Here is a 23,015-nt window from a genome sequence, read left to right as displayed (position 1 = left end):
TCTCTATTTTTCACTGATACTCCATCTGACAAGTTTCGATCAAGCTAGATAATCTGACTGTGATAAGATCATACTAAACTGGTAATTGATTCCTAGACGCTAATACCGGTAAGCACCTAGGCGATTTGAAATGCGCGTCATTGTTACATTTGTGCATAATTAGTGTTACCATAAAACTCTACTTGTTTCGTCTTCAGATCATGTGGAGTATAAATGTGAACTCACGATGGCGCACTTGTTCCATACTTTCTGAAGACTAAATTTCCCAAAACGCCATGTCTCCAGTTATTTGCTTTTGTTTTATGTTTAATCGTCTGTTTATTTAAGATGCCGATGACGTTCTGTTAGTTCCCTATTAGAGTTTCTTAGTATTGTGTAGGATATGTTTATGAACTCACCGAGCTGGTCGTATGCTCGATTTTAAGTTTCTCGATGTGATAATTTTCAACATTTTTAAAACATGCTTCTTAATTTTTCTACAAGAAAAGTGAAAATATTTCCACTTCTGTAAGAAGTGAGTTTGGGTTATCCTGGTAATAGTGTTTGTAAAGTATGAGAAGACATTAACGTAGATTCGAAACCTGCTTCAAAGGTTCTTCCGCATGGTAAATTGTCATAAGTTGGACATGTTCAGTACAACTACGCTGTTTTTAACATTTATCGGTTATCGTAATGGCAGCATTGTTTATATCAATATCGTAACATTTATCCAGTATGACACACTTGTACTAGTTAGTGCCATTATCAGACACCGTAAAGTAGATCGCGTTTAAATTCTTCGTGACCTATATGCCTCTCGAATGACTCATTCATATGCTCTGCACAAAAAAGGTGAGCGACCTCTGTGTGATGCGTGCGCACTTTCAACAGTATTTAAGGCAAGGGAACTGTTAAGAGTGTACATACGTGCATACAACACCTCCATTTACATTTACGCAAGTCACATTGTACAGTACACCGTTCTTTCTGGCCTGAGATCGACGAAATCATGGAATTGTTGGGCTTGGAAATATCTGCCTGGATGGTACTTTCTGTAATAGCAATGGTCCTGTTTTACTTGTAAGTATTTGACATGCCATTTTGTGCGGAAATAACATACAAAAGACGGCGTATCGCAGACAGAAAGAGAGGGCGACTGCTGTGTCAGCACAAGTTTGAAGTCAATGACGTACTCACAACGGGAGCTTGTATAAGCCTGGTGGTGAGAGCACTCTTGGCGTCTACTACTGCCGGCCAATAACTTGAAATATCTGTGTCAGATGACGACAATACATTTGACATTCAAAACGGTCAAGTAATGGTGAAGGCAATACAAGTCACGTTTTACGGACGAGTCTTTTTAGAAGCTGACAGAAGGGTAGTCTTCACCGCATTTTCTAAACGTTAACATTGATGTCAAATCACATCAGTGAAATTCGTATATTCTTCAGGTTTCTTATATAAATTTGAGATAGTTGGTTTTGTCCGATTAAATGGATATTTGGAGATCCGACAATAAGGTTTGGAACTTTAAGGTAAGGTAGGAAGATAAGAGGGTTGAAAAATAAGTACGACACAAGTAACCCCTTTCGGAACGGGGAAAACCAATGCCATCTGTAGCTAGAGTGTTAAAATTCGGGGCAAGGTTCGCCCTGCCCCCTTTGCTAACTGTAACCATTTCAGGACAGTGTTGGCTTTTCGGTACTGCATCAGCAGCAGGTACATAGCTATTTTTTTGGTTCCATGTTTGCCTTTTCCTATATTAATTTTTGTAATACTGAAATTGTTAATCAAAAATTTCAAAAAGGCAATAAAAGAAGAAAGAAAAAGCGAAATGAGAAGCGAAGAACAGAAAAGAAACGAAAATATCTTAACCGTAAAGGCATCCTGCATATATAACAGAATATTATATAGACAAAGCTATTTGGACGTCAAGTAAACTCACACCATGTTGTGTGAACGTGTAAATGTACAATGACATTGCTAAAGTGGTCATCGGATTTAGTTTGGGCAAGGGCTTCTGTCTGATATATAGTTTACAAGTTTGGTATAGAATTTATAGAAACGTGCTTCCTTCTCAAAGAATTTGTAGCCAACAAATGAATGTAATGGGCATAAGTTTGCTAATTTGATGCCACGCGAGGCACGAAATAGTAAAATACACGGTGTGGTTGCCATAGTTCTTCATGTGAAACTTCCTTCGAATTTAAACACAAACTGTAATGTTCATTATGACAACAGTACATCTGATTGAGGTCAACAACAAAACACTAACAGGTTGTTTTTATATCTATCGTAGGTATGCAACATGGCCATTTTCCACATTCCGAAAATTGGGAATTCCTGGACCAGCACCGTGGCCGTTTGTAGGAAACTTTTTTCAAATGAGCACGGTGAGTTTCCAAGACCTACTATAACATAGTCAGTCAATCAATTATGTACATGAACATACCTTGATATCTGTCTTTCTCTGTATTTATGTATGTATTCCCGCATTTCTTTGTCTCTCTATTGTTTAGCTGCATAGAGCGTTTGTATTATCTTCCGATTGACTGACAATTCCCATTGGTCCATATGTCAGTCTTTTCCATCTTCCCTTGATCATGTGACGTTCTCTAATTTCTAAGCTTCCCTCCATGTTTCTATTTCTCTGTTACTTTGACTTCCATATTTTCTATTTACTTAGTGAATTTACGAGCACTTGTTCTTAAATTCCGTTTTGACACGAGGCAAACGGTTTTATTTTACGGATGTCTTTCAGCATATCGACAAAACTGAGTTCCTCACGTACGCCAGTACTGCATTAATGCTTGATAATGTTTCCATAGCGTTCCCACGGCAAGACAATTTAGTCAAAATTGGTATATATGTTCATATCTAACAAATGTGGGTTGACTTTTGGGACATCCACTAAAGTTTGTAATGGCGATGCATTAACAGAAAGATGATAGTGCATGTTTAAGTTAACTGAAGACCCATCATTTTAAAGTGGCTTACAATATCTGAGTGTAGCGTTTGAAATTTTGTAAACGTATTTTTGACTACATTTTTGCAGATATTTTTACTGTGATTCTTACTGTCATGTAAAGCGCCTATGAACTTTTAAGGAAATATGGCGATCTATAAATCTTATTATTATTGTTATTATTATTATTAAGTTAATGACGAAAAGCAAAAACTAACTATATGTGTCATCACTATAAATGCATTGTTTTTAAGAGTCAAAAATTCCTTTTATGAAAAAGATCACTCTGCAGATATGGTTTGCTGGCATTTAAAATTAAGTAGTTCGAAATAATTTGTTGTAAGCGTTATATGTTATTAACGTTTGTACTTGTAGGGTGTCCAATACAAGGAGATGGAGTGGTACAAAAAATACGGCAAAGTCTTTGGGTAAGTGATAGTTGGGCCCATTACTAACGTCGAAAACATTCATAATTTCAACGATATTGTCGTATCGTACATTGATGCTAATTAATGCTAAGATAGGAACTATACGCCATATACGCTGGCTGGAGGGAAAAGCGTTGATGCCAAGTGCAAGGCCTCATTGCAATCGCAACTATTATTTAAGTCTAAAAATGAATTTCCACTAAATTCTGTTTTGTGAGATTTAAATGGTTGCAAAATTACATGATATATTTTTGCCCTCAAAGATAATGAAGAATCACTTTTGCTATGTTTCCTCTGTTGTCATTTTGATTATGCTGTAAATCATCTGTATGTTGAGCTGATTCAAAGATATTAGCATCATAAGTAAAACTTCGACTGCCATATATTTCAACTGCAAAGTTATTGAAAAGGGAGGGTCAAGGCTGTCGTCAGTATCATGTAGATAAATTTTGATATTTCTATCATCCGATTGGCTGTTTAGATAGGCTTGAATTCCACATTATTTTCTACTCGGTCAAATATCAAATATGCTGCATATTAAGGCCAACTTGACAAGAATATTAATACGAACACAAAATGACAGCAAAAAAAAAAACATTCTTCGATATTTTGACTCTATGGATGAATGAAGAACCGTGGTCCTTCCGTCGTAGGATGAGGGACTGGGGATGAACAAAGTATCGTTGTAGACCAATGTCAACAAGAAATGAAAACATCAGTAGATATTCCATATGTTATTTTGATATCTCTGTATCAATTAACAGCAATATGGGCAGTATTATTTTCATATGGGCCAATTTATTTATTCAATCCATAATCAGACAGGCGAACGCCAAACTACAGGATGAGGTACCCAAAACCCACTACCTAATGGAGCAATGAGGAGTAAAGTACCTTGCTTAAGGTCACAACACCCTGTTAGAGTCTCAAACTCACCATCCTCTTATTGTTGGACCAGTACTCTAACTACTACCCCATAATGCCTCCCATATCTTCTCCGAAACGATCAAAATGCCAAGAAATATAATTTTTTTTAAATTAATTTTCGAATCCCAGGATAGCTGTTATTGTGATTCCTTCGGACGAATCTTTTCAGGCTTAGAATTCCTTGATATCTGTGATGTTGATATCCTTGAATTAGTACCACGCATGTAGGATTTTTCATATCACAAAATTGGCTACTAGGGAAACATGTGAAAGAAAAACATTAATGTTTTATTTTCATTCTAGGCCAACCATACAAAACTTTCAAACAGGAATTGGGGAAATTAATTTTCAGACTGCAAAATAGTTGTGATTGCAATGTGGCGTTAACTCAAGATCACTCTATTCCTTCGAGCTAAGATATGCGACTGCAAATTGTCGATATGGAATCTGCTGACATGAGAACTGCACCAGCCCTAAAAAGACGAAACTATATCTTGGAGAGCATTTGATATATCTAACTTTACAGAAAACAAAAAGTCACAAAAGGAATATTCGTATTCATACAGGTTAACAAAGTTGCAATGTTTGTCACTCATCCACAACGCGCCAGCTATAAAAATCCTCTCTAGCTGTTGTTTGGTTTATTGTCAAATGACAATGTCAATGTAAAAAACCAATTTAATTTTAACAACAATATGCCTAGGATCTACGAAGGTCGTCAAGCAGTGCTTGAAGTGGTAGACCCTGAGATGTGTAAGCAGATTTGCGTCAAGCACTTCACCTCCTTTTACAACAGAAGAGTGAGTGCATTAATGTTTCCGTGAAATATTCATTCTTTAACCTTTAATTGATCAGCTTTGTGAAATAACAATGGTTTAAATGGCTTATTCTCTGTGACATACATTTCGAGAGATGTACATTTTTACAGAGGAACGGTTCTAGTATCATGCAAAGCACAGATATTTCTGTGGCCAGCCAAATTGTATTAATGAATGTACATCAAAGAATAGAATCGTTTCAACCACTGCTGGCATTATGACATTGCGATTAGAAATAGTGTAAAGAATGACGACGACAAGAAATTTATCACTTTTGATTTTGAAAATTAATATTTGCATAGAGTAAACAAACTTACTGTAATCTTGTACTTGATAAGACCTTGTATTGATATGCCTGCAATGGAATGACATTGATTGTACTCATCATGAATGCATTCATCGTTTTACAGCGTTTTCCACTCGAGAGTAAACCCTTCAACCATGCGCTAACGGTCCTCGTTGATCAACATTGGAAAGACAAGAGAAACACTCTCACACCAGCTTTCAGCGGAGCGAAAATGAGAATTGTGAGATAACGTCATGTTTCTGTCTAGTTTCACGTCTGATGATTCGACAAAGGAAAACTTGAACAACATAGCTGTAACTGTTAATAAATTTTTCACTAGTTTTGTTTGAATCATAGCATTTTGTGCAATAGCAACTCCACAGCGTGTAAACATACGAATCATCATGCTTCACTCTGCACACATGTAGGCTTCATTGTTATTGATGACAGGTGAAATTTCTCCGTTAATGAGGCCGAAACACAGATTTATGTCAAGTAAAATTATAAGAAAATAATATTACAAAGTAATTGTTTCAGATTTCTTTTATTTCTTTAATACTTGTAATACGTATATGTTAAATCTTTACTAGTTCGCAGACTGATTCTTTTAGAGTAAATTACACAATATCGAAATGACCATTTTGCAAAAATTTAGACTTATCAAACAGAACAATAAAACAAAAATGATAATACAAGCTGCAATGTGCAATTTGTCTGTAAGAAGACTACAAATAGTCACCACGATCGAGACATCACAATGGAGAGGAAACGCCATGGAAATCTCATTTCATGAATTAAACCAGTCTGTGATTAAATATTAAACCTCACATATGAGGTCCTTATCTCGAGTAACTACGATAAATTGGAAGTTCATGAATACCTCCTGAAACAAAACATATCACATTATATCTTTTCAGATGACTCCTATTGTCAACAATGCTGCAGACACTATGATAAGAATTCTTGGTAAACACAGCAAAGAAGGAAAGCAAGTGCAATGCAAAGAGTAAGTCATTAAGGTAGTTCGTGCCTCGAAAAGGAAAGACCTATAAACTTCAGTGAAACTTTTCTCGAAGGAATATTTAAACCATTCTCTTTCAATATCAAGAATAATAATCAAAGGTCACTGTACAAATTTTGGTACTAGAGAAAGGAATTACACAAAATTTACCGACATTTGAAATTAAAAATTGCCGCCGTCTCTGTGTTAACCATATTGAAAAAAAATCGATTTTCGAACAATTAAGACGGTGAAATGTTTTCTTACGCCAGGAGCTTTAAAATGAGCCACCACAAGTGGTTGATTAGAAAAGAATTGTAAAAGTTCGAGGGTCTGAATATCTGTTCCTGAGGCACATTCTACCTTACCTCTGAAAGGCTCCAATGGAGTAGAGTTCATAACAAGTGCGCTCATATTCTTCATCAAGATTTCGTCCCAAAGGCAATTGTCGTAGCTGCGCCCAAGGACAAGCGCATATATGAAACCTGGAAACTCAACGAACCATGGGTCAGATACAGTTATTGCCTTTTGATGAAAATAATATTGCACATTTAGCAAAACGTTCCACCTGAAGTTGTCTTTTTTATTACCTCAGCGTCTTTGGTGGCTATGTGGTTGATAGTATCGGCAGTGCTGGATTTGGAGTGGATGTGAACTCACAAGAGCAACCTGACCATCCCTTTGTCAAGCATGTCAAGGAAGCTTTTGCCTTTGACTTTTTTAATCCAGTGCTTTTGGCTGTTTGTAAGTAGCTATCCCGCAAATGACATGGCTACGTGTATGTGTCTTGGTTTATGAATGATCGTAACGGATCAGCTAGTTCGAGTAATCTTAAAAAAACATAATTTAACTAAAAAATTGTGTAAAAAAACGTAATCGGAATAACTGTAGGTTTTATTGCGATAAAACTAATCATTTAAAATAGTGTTTTATTTATTTCTGTGCGAAATACATGCACTTGCAAGAGTTTTTATTTTCCAAACTTCCGTCTGTACAAGTGTCTATCGCTCACGCATCCGTAACTGTTGAATACGACTGAAAGATAATATGGTTTCAAATCACTTTCAGATTTTTGTCATATTGTTTGAAAAGAATTATGTCCAGGTTTAACGTTTATGCATTTGTAACTCGATAATTTTCGTGAACATAAGGTAAATCAAACATGGTCATGGAGCATTAAAATATGCAAATTATAGTATGTTGTAAACATCCAATCTGTAATCCCGCGTCTTGTTTATACAAAATCTTCAACCATTTTCATCTCATCCAACTGCAGTCCTTTTCCCAATTGTATCACCGATCCTGAATTGGCTAAATATTGGACTTATCCCACGGCGAATCATCGATTACTTCGTAAATTTAACTGAAACCACAGTCGAAATGCGAAAAAAACAAGATCCCTCAGAGAAGGTAGATAATCAACATATTTTTTATTAATTTATTGCAAGATTATAGATTTCTCTGTTGTAGAGTAGATAACAACATTTGGATAGACTTCGAGAGAACTTCTGCCTTTAGTCGGAAAGTAGGATTTACTTTTTGAAAAAAATGTAAAAACAGATGATTGTACTTAGAATCTAGGATGAAATTGAAAACAAACCGTCAAATTAGGAGAGCGGGCCAGACAGTTCAGAAACTTACAAAATATATGAAACGTCGAATTGTTACCCCACATAGTAAATCGTTTATGACAATTCTCCTGCCATGACCTCAATCAAGGTTGTTTAAAGCGACAAAATGTAACCAACATGGCGGGCCGTAGGAGATAGTCGCCAAGCTATAATTGGACTTCACGTTGATTTCCTTCACAAAATCGATTTAACGGCTACTACCACCAGTTTGGATTATTCCTGCTCCAAATTTTACAGAAGTTTGTGTGTTATGTACATTGGATGTTTTTAATGTGTATGCTATAGTCATCCAGCTTGAGCCTATAGCGTATGCTGTTTAGCCTTCTTTTGAAGAAATACTATATCTGGTAATGTGAAGATATTTTCTAAATTTAGTAAGATCCCGAGCTGACTGACAAAGGCTGATATCGAAGTTTTATGTCCGAAGAAGAAAGCGTACCCTAGATGTTGTTTTCACATAATGTTTTTTTTTTAAATTTGTTATACTTCAAAATACTTGCACATGTTTTGTACTAGAGAGTCGACTTTCTGCAGCAAATGCTTGATGCCCGTGAAGTATATGATCAGTACGTCAAAGAAAATGAAGCAGACGAAGATGAGAATGGAGTTCAACTTGTGAGAGATGGAAAATCAGACACACATGATTTCCATAAAGGTTTTACAAATGATGAGCTCCTGGCACAGGTAAGAAAAGTGAAAAACAGTTTCATCGCGGAAGAATGATGTGCATCGATAATACCCTCTACAGTGTATACCAATATGTTTATATTGAGATATATTCTTAGACAAAGGAAAATATGCCGAACAGTGTTATTTGGGCATTGACTTGCATTTTTCCAAATCCGTTTTCACGTAAATATTTGTATCATAGAAATAAGTACTGCTGATATCAAATCATTGCTGATATCCAGTTTTTAAATAGAATATGTTTTTGATTACGAGATTCACAATGATCTGTTATTGCCATTATTTTAAATCGCAATTATTGTTGAAGGTCAAATATACATTTGAAGTAAATTTCATTGTCTTTAGCCATTTCTTTCTGTTATTGTGCTCATTCTGTTATTCTATAAAATGTAAACTGTACATGTAACAATGATCCTTTAACAAGACCAACTAGACATGAATATTCAGTCGTTCTTGTCTCAGTACTATGTGAAACATGATCACATGACAATCTATTATTATTCTTATAGTCATTGATATTTTACGTTGCTGGTTATGAGACGACGAGTACCATGATGAGTTTCCTCGCTTACTCCATGGCAACAAACCCCGATGTGCAAGACAAATTGTGCGCTGAAATCGATGACGTAATGGCAAACTATGACGAAGTTACCTACGAGGCTGTGTCTAAGATGCCTTACCTGGATATGGTTGTTTGTGAAACTCTCAGAATGTATCCTCCTCTCGTAAGGTTAGAAAAAGCATTTATCAGCTGACATATGAAAGAAGATTCAAATCTGACTCTCAACATCTATGCTCCGACTGCCATTTATGTATAATATGTGCAGCAAAACTTAACGTCAGCAAAATGAATTAAAAACCTACGATACTGTGAGAGCGACGTACTTCATACATTTTCCGCATGTTGAAATCAAGCGTAAAACGATTGTTAACATTGAAAATTTTGCCTTAAGCTGGTATAAATAATAACAAAGATATTATATTATGGGTAGGGGCACTAATATGAGCTACAAAATGATCATGATCAATCTTACAGAAGTACAAAATGAGTAGAGCTAATTCGCGACAAAATGATGACTTGCTGAACAATTGCAACATAAAAACATATTAATATTAATGATGGTGGTGGTGACACGACGGCGACGACGATAATGATGATGATGATGATGATGATGATGATGATGATTGTAAAGATCATAAATATTTGTAATCATCATCATCATCATCATCATCATAATAATCACACCACCACCGTCACTACCACCACCAGCACAGCCACCACCACCATCATCATCATTTGGATAATGACGGATTTTATCCTAGATCGGAAAAATTTTAAATTTAAATCTTCTGATATTGCCTGATATTGAAAGAAACTTCAAAATATAAATTCCTTACAACCGTTTCTGAATGTGATCAAAGTCGTTACATATATGTGTTGACCTATTTAGGAGAATTAGTTCTGATCGCAAATGCTAAATATGTTAATTATTCTACAGATTTGACAGAGAGTGTAATGAGGATGTCACAATCTCTGGGATTCACATTCCGAAGGGAATGTTTATTGCAGTTGCTGTCTATGCTATCCATCACGATCCAAAGATCTACCCTGAACCTGAGAAATTCATCCCGGAAAGGTAGGCGGTTAACTAGTTTTTTATATCATGTCCTCGCTACACATTTCTGATGTCAACGCTGAGTCACAAAATACTTCATGAAGTTAATGGATGTCTTCAGAAACAAGCATTCAAAAATATTCTTTCAAACAATTGTTGCAGTGAAGTTCTCAATATCTTTTTAAAATGTCGAACGGCATTTAGTGTCAATGTACAAATTGCCATAACGTACTTGTACATTTTGCGCGATATAAACAAGGTTAATCTCAATACGAAGGACAATAAAAGCAACCATGAAACACAGGCAACAACAACAATGGTGCAATAAAATACTAGGGCAATTTAATGCTTACATTATTTGTAAAATATAATGACATTTCTTTAGATTTACCAAAGAAGAAAAAGAGAAACGTCATTCTTACGCATGGCTGCCATTTGGAGCTGGTCCTCGTAACTGCATCGGAATGAGATTTGCCTTGTTGGAAGTTAAGATTGGTCTGGTCCGTATTTTCCAGCGCTTCACCTTTGAACCTTGCGCCGAGACTGAGGTATGAACTGTTTAGAATTGATTTTTTTCTACGAACAAGTATATTAAGTAAATGGCATGATGTATATAAACGTTTACTCCATGCAAAGTTTGGTAGAGTTTCAAAGTGTAGAAGTAAAATGAATGTATTATTATTATTATTATTAACTTAAGGTATTATTATTATTAACTTTCCTTTAAAGTTTCATGAATGTATCTAATCTATCTAATCCTTTATTAGATACCTCCAAAGCTCGGCAAGGCTGGATTTCTAACACCACCGAATGGTGTCAAACTTAATGTGAAGGCAAGAATATGACCTGGAATGCTATTGTTATATTGACATCACTTAAATGGTTGGAGGATGCGACTCAATAAACATATTGAAACCTGGTATCTGGCATACAACTCCTACACTATGCGAACAGCGAAATCTTGATTTGCCAGCAATGAAGAGGCTTCGGTATTCACGATAATACTGAGCTTCTAAAGGAACGTATTAAGCAGCAAATGTTATAATCCAATGATAATGATAGTAGTCTGTAGACAGCATTTCTTGAATCGCAATAATATTGTTGACATCAATTATTGCAATATAATTCCTAATTCAAATGTCAATATGGTATTGTCCATATATGTACTCAGAGTACGTATTTTTTATATTAATGTCAAATTGTTTAATAGAATTCATGTAATGAGGAGTATTTGAAATTAATTGTATCCATACCGGAGTGTGAGATTGCTGAGATAAAAAATATGCATTATGCACATCTATGAATGCAGTTTAAACGTATCCGCGACATTAGAAACAAGTATAACTGGAAAATACTTTTACAAGACGAAATTTAGAGATGGTAAATAGACTAACAGAAATATGCGAACGAAATTTTCTGTTAAATTTACTAAATAGATATTTTTATGACCAAAAGTTACTATGGTTGAATCGGATTTAGACCTTTACGGAAAGTAATTTTTTTCTCAAACAGTAAGTCATCTATACATTTCTATATATTACTGTGGATGATAAAAACAAACATATTTTGATTTAGATCACGAAACGCAGTATGATAAAGCTATATCTATTCATGTGAAAGATGGGTATCCTCTGTTAACGCCATCGTCATGTTAACAGAAAAGTTTTCAATTGAACTGCATTGCCTATCGAAATAAAGTATTGGTAACACGTTGATCAATCTATCCACTGTGTCTTGTCCGTGTCAGTTTTACCATGTATGTAATAAATCCACGCATCCCATTCATTATTCACGATTGAAAAGGTTTAGCACTCGCATTTGTCTTCGTCGCTTGAATCATATTTTTAGGTACAAGGTAAAGAGCAACGCCTGATTAAAAAAAAGACCGAAATTACAATTAACCCTTACTTTACCAATGACGGTTCTAGACAAGTTTTATTCTTGACGATGGGACGCACACATATCCCGTTCAGTTACTTTCAAAATGTTTAGGCTTGCAACGAAAAGTTTGTTAACCTTTTAAGTCGGCAAATGTGTCATCTGCAACATGTTTCTTTTTACTTGGTCATTTAAATGTTATATGTTTGTATCTTATGGAATTTGTGGACCCAACATACTCAATTATCTGTATGGCCGTGCTTTTGTTAGCTTGAATGCGTTTGGTTTTACTCTTTTGCGCGTATTAGAATAACTTTGACGGTTGTACGATGTATTCTAGTTGTCGAATGTGAATGCCTTCTTCTCCAACGCACAACACTTTCCACACTGTATTAAACGGGGTTAGCCCAGTTTCAGTGCACCGATTGCATCGTGAGTGATTTGTCAAAAAGAGGCATTGTAATAAAGTTGCATGACCGGTCGAAAGGTTCACCTTGGGCGTCGTGTAAAGCGTATAGCAAAATTGCTCCAAAGAAATATTACAGAAATGGTGCAAATAAGCCTGACAAAGAAAAGTATGCTCGCTTAAGTCTACCTTGACCATTTAGAGAGCTGTAGTAAATGCAGCAGAGAGATATTGTACTTTAATCGAATTTCATTTTATTGTTAGATTTTCTCTATTTATGGCGTCCATAGAGGTTATGGAATTTGTCGGTCTACTGATGTGAACTGATAAAAGGGGTCAACGTCTTAGAGAGGGTTGGTGTTAAAAGCCATCACAAAAGCTGATGGTTACCTTGCCCTACTTGATATAGGCATGTTCTTTTTCACAACGCTGCCGAAGGTTACTAATCATGTGCCGTCATTAGCAGGGTCGTAGGGGGAAGCAGCTGTCCCCTTTGACATTTTACATCCTGTCAATATGTACATTTATGTAAATTACCCAAATTCAAATTAAGCTACGTTCTGCCCCCTTGGTAATTTGGTCAGGCTACAGACCTAAAAGCTTGTATTCTTTTGTCGACTATAGACTTTAGGTCCAAAGTATCATATGTGTGGCTTTGTTTTTTTTTTCAATGAGTATCGATGATTAAAACACTATGGCAGATTCAAATGCTTTAGTGATTTACGATACAGATGAGGTCATCCATGTGTCCTTTTCAACTGTTGATGCCCTCTACGATCCATGCAAACTTGCAAGTTGGTGTAAGAATTCGAAAAAATTGTGGGAAATGCTATGAAAAATATTATACGCTTTGATGCCACCGGTACTTATCGTGACTAGCGCCCGCTTTCAATAACATCCAAACTCTTGGACCATCGCTAATTCCGCGACAAAACGCTTAACATGAATTTCATCAGATCATGGCCACGCATAGGAGATTTCCATACGAGACGAATCAGGAGTTCGCGATTTATTGACATCAACAAGACATTTTTGTTTATTGCCTCACACACAGAACGTGAAAATTATTATACTCCAAAAGTGTCCCGGCCGTGCAGCCATCTAATAAGGAGGATAATTATATTTGATACCATTGGCTATGTCACATATGTAAAGGGATGGTCCTGAATTGTGACTTGCGGAATTAAGTAAAAAGTTGCAGCTCATTTTACATTGTGTCACTCGAAGTATGGTAATTTTACTATGTGGTACATTGTCTATTTATGTGTCTCCAAGGGGTGAAGGCGTCAGACATATCGCAAAGAAAACTCCAAGGCCATTTCAGATAATTGCCTTTCCTAAGTTTGCATGTCCCCCTAATAGCTCTCCCCTGAATTAAAATTCAAATCATTTACGACATATGATCATTATAAGCAGTTTTTACGGCACATATACACTCCTCATGAGAAACTGTGCAAGATGTGCACAGTATTGATAAATAGTCGAGATCAACCAAACAACATTGGCATGTATGTAATGTGCTTTGACATCGTGCCAGCGAGCAGGTCACAAGGTATGACTGTGAGATCCTTTGTGTAATTATTGGCGTATGTCAGCAATATTGGATTGTGCAATGCGATATTATTAGAATTCACGGTATTGCACAACACATAGAAATAGTAGTATCCAGTACACTTGCATGCGCATCGTTGTTAATTATTCATAAGAACTAGGACACTGTGGGGTCAGTGAGGACAGCTAATTGTACCGAAGACCGTTGAAAACTTCTGTTGACTTCCCCCTAGCGGTGAGCTGTGATCTCAGAATTAGAATGGAACTGTGTTCTCTCTCATCGGTTCTGCTTGCAATTGCAATCCTCTTCATCGTGCTCTATGTGTGAGTATCAGCATATTTACTACACCAACCACAATTTAGGTTCCGCGTCTACATTTGTGCAGTCAAATATTGGTCGACCGAATATATTTGTTGACCACACATCCAGCATACTCTAACCGACAGAAGGGACTCTTCAAACTACAATATGGTGAAAAATATTTAATTACAACTGCGATTTCACTTGCTATTTACGATCGAACATAACATGCTACAGTTTGAGTAATAAGTCTCGCATTGCTATCTCTATTCGGCGCTCTGTCGAGGCCGACCACGCAGATTGTGAAATCTCTTTATCTAGGAGTCAAAGGTTGTTAACAGCAATTATCCATGTTGTACATATAATGTTACACTGTTTGGCTCGATTAGGGAGACTGTTTCAACAAAAATATGTAAATCGTCATCATAATACACTTATGTCAAACACGAAATGCATATAAGATGCAGATTATAAGATTGAAAAAATGGGGATCTAAGTGTATTGTTAATCATTTCTAGATTTTGCATTTATTAGTTTTCATGCCTTTTGACCTTTGATATACTTTCTCCTATAATATGTTGCCACTGCTTAGTTTATCGGTCCATTTTTACCACAATCATCTAACAGCACTAGAATTGCACTGTGTTCAGACATTTTAATATTTGGTGATTGTACTACTGACATTAATAACTAATCTTGCAGATACTACACATGGACATTCAGCACATTCGAACAACTGGGTATCCCTGGTCCGACACCGCGGCCTGTGTTCGGTAACATGCATCAATTAGGTCCTGTGAGTATATTTCCCTGATAATTAATTTCATTGTTAATCCCAATGCCTGAAATGATATTCCTGTATAGAAATACCTCTCGTAAGATTGAATACTCGAGAGAAATTATTATTTGCTCTTCGTTAAACTATTAATTTTTTACCTATAAGTACAGGTGACGTGTCGAGAACGACCCTTTCTGTGATGGATATAATGATAACGTTGCTATACAACTGTAAAATTCCTCAGTCTAAAGGCTACAGTGATGAGGTTACTTATGATTTGGATAGTTTGGGTCAGATTTGAATTGACAGCTTATTGAAAATAGTCAACTGGCAGTTGGAATTATACAGACAATTTAGCACGTACGCAACACCACAGTAAGCATGACGGTAGTACCATGGTAGTACAGTACACTTTTGTAATACAGTACACCTTTGCTCAAACTTAACAATTCCCTCTCCAAATCAAGAATACAAATAAGGGCCACCGTACAAAATATTGAAGTAGAGTGCTAAATTTCCTAATATTTATAAACACTTTAAAGTGGTCGTTGTTAACTCTATTGGCAAGAACTGAATTTGCGTCTTCACAGAATAAGACGTGAAGACTTCATTTACTCTACGATCTTAAAATGATCCTACAGGAAGTGGTAGACTAAAATATAGAATTGCAAAACACGTAAGTATCTATTCATTGGGCGCATTATAACTAAACTTAAAATGAGGATTTCACACAAATTTCAAATTTCGTTGGTTTTCAAGTTCTTCACGCCAGGACTTTGCCAAAATTCTTTACGTATGTTGCAAGTAAAATGTTCTTTCTGTGACCTCTTCAACTCCACGTCACGTGTCCGGTCATTCAATGACAAATGTACGGTCTCTTGAGAGGCAAAGGCATATGTAACATGTTTTCTTTTACAGGGCATGCGCAATGTGGACATAGAGTGGTCAAAGGAGTATGGCAAACTGTTCGGGCAAGTATAATATATCCATGAATCAAATAATACGTAATAGAAGTCTAAAAACGTCACCGAAATAAATGTCTTTGTTTCGACTACAACTTAACAATATCAAACAAATCGCTTCCCACTTTTTTACAAAATTGAGTAATGTCGAGATACATTTTGACACGTTTTTGCGGTACTGTGGTAAACTGTTACTGTATACCAAAGTATTATATAAGAATTATGGCAATGCAAAACTTATACGATATTGGCATTTGCTCAACTATAATTCTTCTATCAATTCATTTTCAGAACGTTCGAAGGGCGCCAACCGATGATGGTTACTGCAGATCCAGAAATCTGTAAACAAATTTGTGTGAAGCAGTTTGCGTCATTTTACAACAGAAGGGTGAGTATAATTTTTGAAAATGTTCGGCAAGTCTATCAATTAGTCAATTACTTCTTCGTCCATTTACCTTGTCACAATTTTGCACTCAGGAAATTACAGAAGAATTCCTTAAGACTGTCAGATCAGATATTTTCACAAATGATGAATAATGCGTAGAACATATTTGCAAAATGCATATTCCTACTATTTCGTCCACAGCTAATACCTCTGACAAACAAAGAATTTTTGACCAGCATTAACATGTTGAAAGATCAGAAATGGAAGAACAAGCGTAATGCATTGACACCAGCTTTCAGTACATCCAAAATGAAGGCGGTAAGTTTGTAAAGGTAGCTTTGGTCGTCTTTACGAATGTCTTCGTGGTCTTCCTGTGCCAAGTTAATAGCGTATGATGGGCACGTTAACAATCGCAATAATAAGCCCTGTGGCCCGAATCTCATCCATTTTCAAACGTTATTTGGAAATGATTGCAAGTGGTGGTATCTACTCTTTTGGATAAAAAAACTGTCTTTTGATTTTCACGGCACTTGGTCGGACTGATATTCTCCGCAAACATAAGATCACCGCAGTGGCAAACTGTAGATCAAGACTTTTTTATTTATTTAGGATACGTTTCAGTCGAAACAAAGTGATGGATTTAGAGTGTAAGAGTGTTGTGTACTGCCAATTTACGTTCACCCTCCATTACTTCGATTACTATGGCATTCCTCAATCTTTATCAGCTATGATAAAGTCTTTCTGTCTTAATCGTACCATCTTCAAGCTATCTCTCAAAGAATGTGTCCTTTGATTACTCGATCAGTACAGATGACGCCGCTTGTAAACACTGCCGCAGACGCCTTGGTCAGAAATCTGGAGAAACACTGTGAGAGTGGAAAACCAATGCAGTGTAAAGAGTGAGTCATTTGTCTTATGCTTTGCCATTTATATATACCCTCAATAAATCTCACTACTTGAGGTAAAGTTTCATTTAGACGTCTGCCTTTTACTTGGGCAAGGCATTTCTAAGTGTTGATTCAGATATTGTCTCGCAAATAAATCATATTCTCTGATCTCGAATGCTTTATGGTTTGATGGGACTCGTAAACGCCCCCTATTGTTCAATATTGCTTTGATTTCTGATGATGTTTTCAGTTTTGTCAGAGCACAAGGGATTTTTTACAAAAGTATGAGCCGTTTTGACTGTGATGTTATCGCTGGTGACTGGATGCCGTACGAGATGAGGTCGAATCCCATCGAGAATTTACCGAAATTTATACAGGACACCTAGCACCAGTCGGTATATTTTTTCAATACATAGCATTAAAATATTTGACATGACATTTTGTGATTTTCTATTATTATTTCTTATATCCAGCGTTTTCGGCTCTTACGCGATTGATAGTTTGGCTAGTGCAGGTTTTGGCGTGGATGTCAATTCTCAAGAAGACCCAGATAATCCTTTTGTCACAAATGCCAAGGAGGCGTTTTCTTTTGGAGTGACCCATCCAATTTTTATTGTAATATGTAAGTTTTATATAGTATTGTGCGCCATTGCCAGGACAGCATTGCACGTGATATTTCATCGCATAGCACAGTACCAAATGGGGTTACTGGGCAGATGTAGTATAGAGTAGCAGTGCTGGCGTTATACATTACAGCATAGCACATAATGGCATATAGCATAGCATAATATAGCACAGCAGAGCGCCGCCGGAAAAGATAGCGTTATGAGGTATATTGAAGTAATACTCGAAACAGTGCCGAGTTGTATGGTACAATACAGAAATTATTTAAGAAAGGTACCCATATTGAAGGGGTGTGAAACATTTGTAGTAACATATCTTTGCAATTTTCATCCTTCCATCAACTGTGAGAAAACTAATCAATACGCCTTACGGGATAGCTATCTGCTAATCATATTATTTCTTTTACAGTCTTCTTCCCATTTCTCGTTCCTTTCTTCGAGTTCTTTGATATTGAAATCAACCCGAAACGACTCATGAAGTACTTTCTGGATCTAATAAATGAAACTGTTGCTCTCAGAAAAAGCCAAGATCCCTCTGTAAAGGTGAGTAATTCTGCAGAAACCAGTTCCCTTGAGATTTATGAGTCAGGCTGCTGACTTACATCTGAAGGATCTGTTTTCGGGCAAATAATCGAAGGGCCAGTAACTTTAATTTTGTTGATTTTGTCATATTTTTGTTTTAAACGTCAACTATAGTTCTTGTTCTACACCACAAAGCACGATGAGATACACAGTATTCAGCTTGTCGACTGAGTCAATACACTTCACGTACAGTCTTCATGGTTCTTGTTGATGAGTGAATACTGGTCCTGACTAGAATTCAAATATCTTCGAAATATACGTCGTGCAAACTTGAATATTAACCATTATAAAACACATATTACTTTCGGTGTGATCTTATTATTGCGCGTCATGACGTAAAACGTCTCAGGTAAAAAAGGATTGTGTGTTCTGGCTGGCGCGCACCTCTCGCTATATCTAATTGTGGATCCCTTACTCTATAATTTTTTCCAGAGGGTAGACTTACTTCAGCAGATGATGGATGCCCATGATGAATATGATCAGTACATCAAAGGAAACGAGGATGCGGAAGAGGAGGATGAGAATGGAGTCAAGCTTGTCAAAGATGGGAAGTCAGACACTCATGAGTTCTCTAAAAAGTTCACGAACGAGGATATACTCGGCCAGGTCAGTTAGTCAACGCGTCACTTGAAATGAACAAAACTGAAAGAAAGATGGCCAACAGTAATATGTGCACGATATGATGGGTATACATGTATTGAAATTATAACGGTGATGAAGGAGAATTTTCTGGAATTTTTGAGTGAATATTGCGCCATAGTTTTCAAAACTAAAATCAATCAAACCATGAATCATTGAAAACGGTACATCAAACAAGTGACCATATATCTCCAAATAGAGAAAGAACATGATTAAGGGTGGATGACTGCGCAATATCAATAATATTGTCATTTTCTTTAATATTGCACTTGTTGTCAGGTATAGCGAGTAGAGAAGAAGTACGATGATCATATAACCTTTTACTTTGGGCGGTTCACATTTCTTCATAACAAATTGTAGCCCCAAACATGTAGGAAGGTGTAGAATGACTTTCAAATTGGTATGAAGAAAACCCTGCAAAGTTGACCGCGAAATAAGGGTACATGTTTATCACATGTTTCAAAAGCACTATAGACTACTAAGCCAGCATTTTTTGCAAGTTTTTCTGTAGAGAAAGGAATAATCTTGCCATTTTATCTTGAAATCGATCACAGTGACACCACTTTTTGAGTATATTTTTCAAAATGGCTTCTTATGCAAAGTCTTTTCCGAAAATTTCAAGAAAATGACAATATAACAAGGATGTTTTCTTGCATGCAAACCAATAGAATAGGCTGCTACTGCAATACACATGCGTATAGCCCCCTCCTTTAAAATGAAATCAACGTGTTGTCTTTTGGCGTGTGTTATGTTATCCTATTATTACTGTGTAATATTCTTGTCTTTTAACAAATTTTCGACCTTCGTTCCCAGTCATTGATATTTTTCTTGGGCGGATTTGAGACCACCAGCACAACGATGTGTTTTCTAGCCTATGTCATGGCAACCCAACCGGAAATTCAGGACAATGTGTGCAAGGAAATCGATGACGTCATGGCCGAATATGACGAGCCCAACTACCAAGCCGTCGCTAAAATGCCATACCTAGATATGGTTGTTCGTGAAACCCTTCGGATGTATCCACCAGCTGTGAGGTAAGGATTTGTGCAACAGTGAGAGTTACCGATTTAGAATCCATCGATAATTTTGTCTTAGAGAATGAGGCTAACACTTGCAAAGTAATACTTTGTGATAATTTCGGAGAATAAAATAATTCGACTTCATCAATTTCAGATTTGATCGTGAGTGTACTGAGGATATCACAATAGAAGGTTATCGAATTCCAAAAGGAATGCACATAAGCGTTGCTGTCTACGCCATACACCATAATCCGGATATTTATCCTGAACCCGAGAAATTTATACCAGAAAGGTATGTAAGCTTTGTATATTCCCTTTGTAATTGATATGAAGCAATGACGTGACAATATGTGCGTTGATTGTAAGGTAATGCATGAAACAACCTCTCTTCATGTGGAAAGCTATACTAGATAATTTACATATACGCCTCGAAAATGGACGTTCAGTAATCATGCATAAAAAAGGGGTCACTATAATTTGTTTAGATTAGCAAAGGGTCACTTAACTCTAAATTTAGACTTCTACAAAATCATGACGACAAAACGTAATGTTGTTCTCATGTTACATATCAAATCAATAACAGCAGCATAGAAAAATTATTATAGCTGTAGCTATAACAATTAATGTTAATGTAATTAATCCAAACACGCGGGACTTTGCTTTTGTCATGGAAACAAGGATAACAGCGGACACCAAAAGCCCTAGCACACAAAATCTGACACAACGTTTCCATATTTTAGGTTCACCAAAGAAGAGAAAGAGAAACGTCATCCTTACGCATGGCTGCCATTTGGAGCTGGTCCTCGAAATTGTATAGGAATGAGATTTGCTCTTTTGGAATTGAAGATTGGCCTAGTCCGTGTATTCACCAAATACAAATTCGAACCGTGTGCGGAGACTGAGGTAATACTGAAGGATTTCCATGATTTTGAAGGCGTTAGTCGTCAGACGCTCATATTAAAACTTTTCCATCTACCAAAAGTAACTTTGCCCCCAGTTTTTCTCTGTGAAGACTTTTAACTAGTAGCCAGGCAAATCGAACTTACCGGGTTTTTTTTGTTTTGTTTTATTTTTGAGAAGAGGTGAAGTAATCGACCTCTCCCATCATTAAGAGCTCATATCCGAAAACAGTGTCGAGAGGTGCATACGTGTTTTGAACTCTTGCTCTTACACCCCGCCACTTGTTACATGTATTAGAAACTGTTGGGACACCACATGCACTTACAATGCGATAAATAATATATATATGTGGTTACAAAAAATGGCCATATGTTGCTGTCAACTTTATTCTGATTATGTTTCAGCAAAAGACTTTTATAAATAACTCGAATGGTAATTTCAAGAACACTTTACAAGTATATAGGAAACAAATTTGCTTATGTCGCATTCCTAATTTGTACACTGTCACCAACTCGGTGATATTCTAGTACATAGTCATAAACAGCTACACCTCTATTTTTTATAGATACCACCGAAACTTGGCAATAGTGCATTCTTGGCGCCACCTGCAGGAATAACTCTCGCTGTGAAGAGACGACACTAGCGAAGAATATAACGATGTATACAGTGTGGTACTTTTCGGATGTTTGCAAGAATGTAAATAGTGCATTAATGAAAGAAATTTTATTATCATATAGATCTGAGAGCCTGATGCTATTGTCAACAATCACTTTGTGATAACTTGTTTTTGTTTACTTTAAACAAGAAAAAAGTCAAAAATTAGAAAAACATTACATCACAAAATCACGGAGAGCTTAAGGCGATGTAACTTTCACCTGAGAGGACCATGTCGTTACCAATTAAGCGATTGCCGAATGCATCAAAAATGATATAATTGGCTGTATCCATTTGAACAGATGAGCAATCACACCCAACGATTAATGTAGACAGGCATATTACTATTTTCATAACAGTAGGTGTATTCTGTGCTTTACAATAATCACCGGGTCGGATGCCTGTACTTAAGGAATGCAAACGAAGTAAACTATAATCAGATGCATGACAGTTTTGGCGACACAAACTGTCCTTTTGGTGTCGATATTAGAGAAAAAAGTACACGATCACTGTTTAACTTGTTACAGGACTATTGACCTTTAAAGAATGTCATATTGAAACGTTTTGTTTGTTATTAAACTTGTATTTTTCGATAATGTGTGAATACCAACTGGAAAAGAATTTTCTAGGATGTTGTGGCGTTTTCCTTCATTTATTGAATTTTGCTCGATAATTTCCTATCAATCATCATGTAACAGTTATATTTTGCGAAGTAAAATTGAATGATTAAACAGTTGTTGTCATTCACAATCGATTATCAGATTCCTGGGAAACAAGCTTGATGAAAGTGCGAATAAATCAACTGTCGCTGTGAAAACGCAAGGTAAAAGTGATTTACGGCGATCTACAAGAGAGTTCTGGTGAATCTAAAATTAGCTTCACTCTGATTGATATGGTCGTTCAAGGTGAAAGGTCATGAACATTAAAGGAACAGTTATTAGATACTTGTTTGAAAACTGTCAGTAATTACAAGGGACCCATCTCAGACAGCAGTATCGCAAAAGAGACTCCAAAGCCACATGAAATAACCGCTACACTCCGCATTGAAATTAGTACGTTTACGATACAGAAACGTAGGAGGCAGTTCGTAAAATACGTTGATTGATCGCCGGA

The 23,015-nt window shown here is 36.4% G+C and overlaps 2 protein-coding genes across 2 annotated transcripts; both read left to right on the top strand.

The window, feature by feature from the left end:
- Nucleotides 1–858: 858 nt before the first annotated feature.
- On the top strand, nucleotides 859–12,060 carry LOC139133890 (cytochrome P450 3A8-like). The gene is made up of 13 exons (XM_070700664.1): nucleotides 859–1,059; nucleotides 2,279–2,372; nucleotides 3,320–3,372; nucleotides 5,003–5,099; nucleotides 5,528–5,644; nucleotides 6,321–6,409; nucleotides 6,999–7,147; nucleotides 7,680–7,813; nucleotides 8,551–8,718; nucleotides 9,231–9,451; nucleotides 10,221–10,358; nucleotides 10,723–10,885; nucleotides 11,105–12,060. Exons 1-13 carry the CDS (start codon nucleotides 989–991, stop codon nucleotides 11,180–11,182), a joined length of 1,572 nt encoding a protein of 523 aa, XP_070556765.1. The 5' UTR covers nucleotides 859–988; the 3' UTR covers nucleotides 11,183–12,060.
- A 2,270-nt stretch (nucleotides 12,061–14,330) lies between these two features.
- Nucleotides 14,331–22,638, top strand: LOC139133888 (cytochrome P450 3A24-like). The gene is made up of 13 exons (XM_070700661.1): nucleotides 14,331–14,496; nucleotides 15,176–15,269; nucleotides 16,170–16,222; nucleotides 16,505–16,601; nucleotides 16,800–16,916; nucleotides 17,409–17,497; nucleotides 17,959–18,107; nucleotides 18,518–18,651; nucleotides 19,123–19,296; nucleotides 20,143–20,363; nucleotides 20,503–20,640; nucleotides 21,089–21,251; nucleotides 21,814–22,638. The coding sequence occupies exons 1-13, from the start codon at nucleotides 14,432–14,434 to the stop codon at nucleotides 21,889–21,891; spliced, it is 1,572 nt and encodes a 523-aa protein (XP_070556762.1). The 5' UTR covers nucleotides 14,331–14,431; the 3' UTR covers nucleotides 21,892–22,638.
- The last annotated feature ends 377 nt before the right edge of the window (nucleotides 22,639–23,015 follow it).

Source organism: Ptychodera flava, chromosome 5 (genome assembly GCF_041260155.1).
Source record: "Ptychodera flava strain L36383 chromosome 5, AS_Pfla_20210202, whole genome shotgun sequence".
NCBI classification, from domain to species: domain Eukaryota; kingdom Metazoa; phylum Hemichordata; class Enteropneusta; family Ptychoderidae; genus Ptychodera; species Ptychodera flava.
This window is presented reverse-complemented; position numbering and strand designations above follow the sequence as displayed.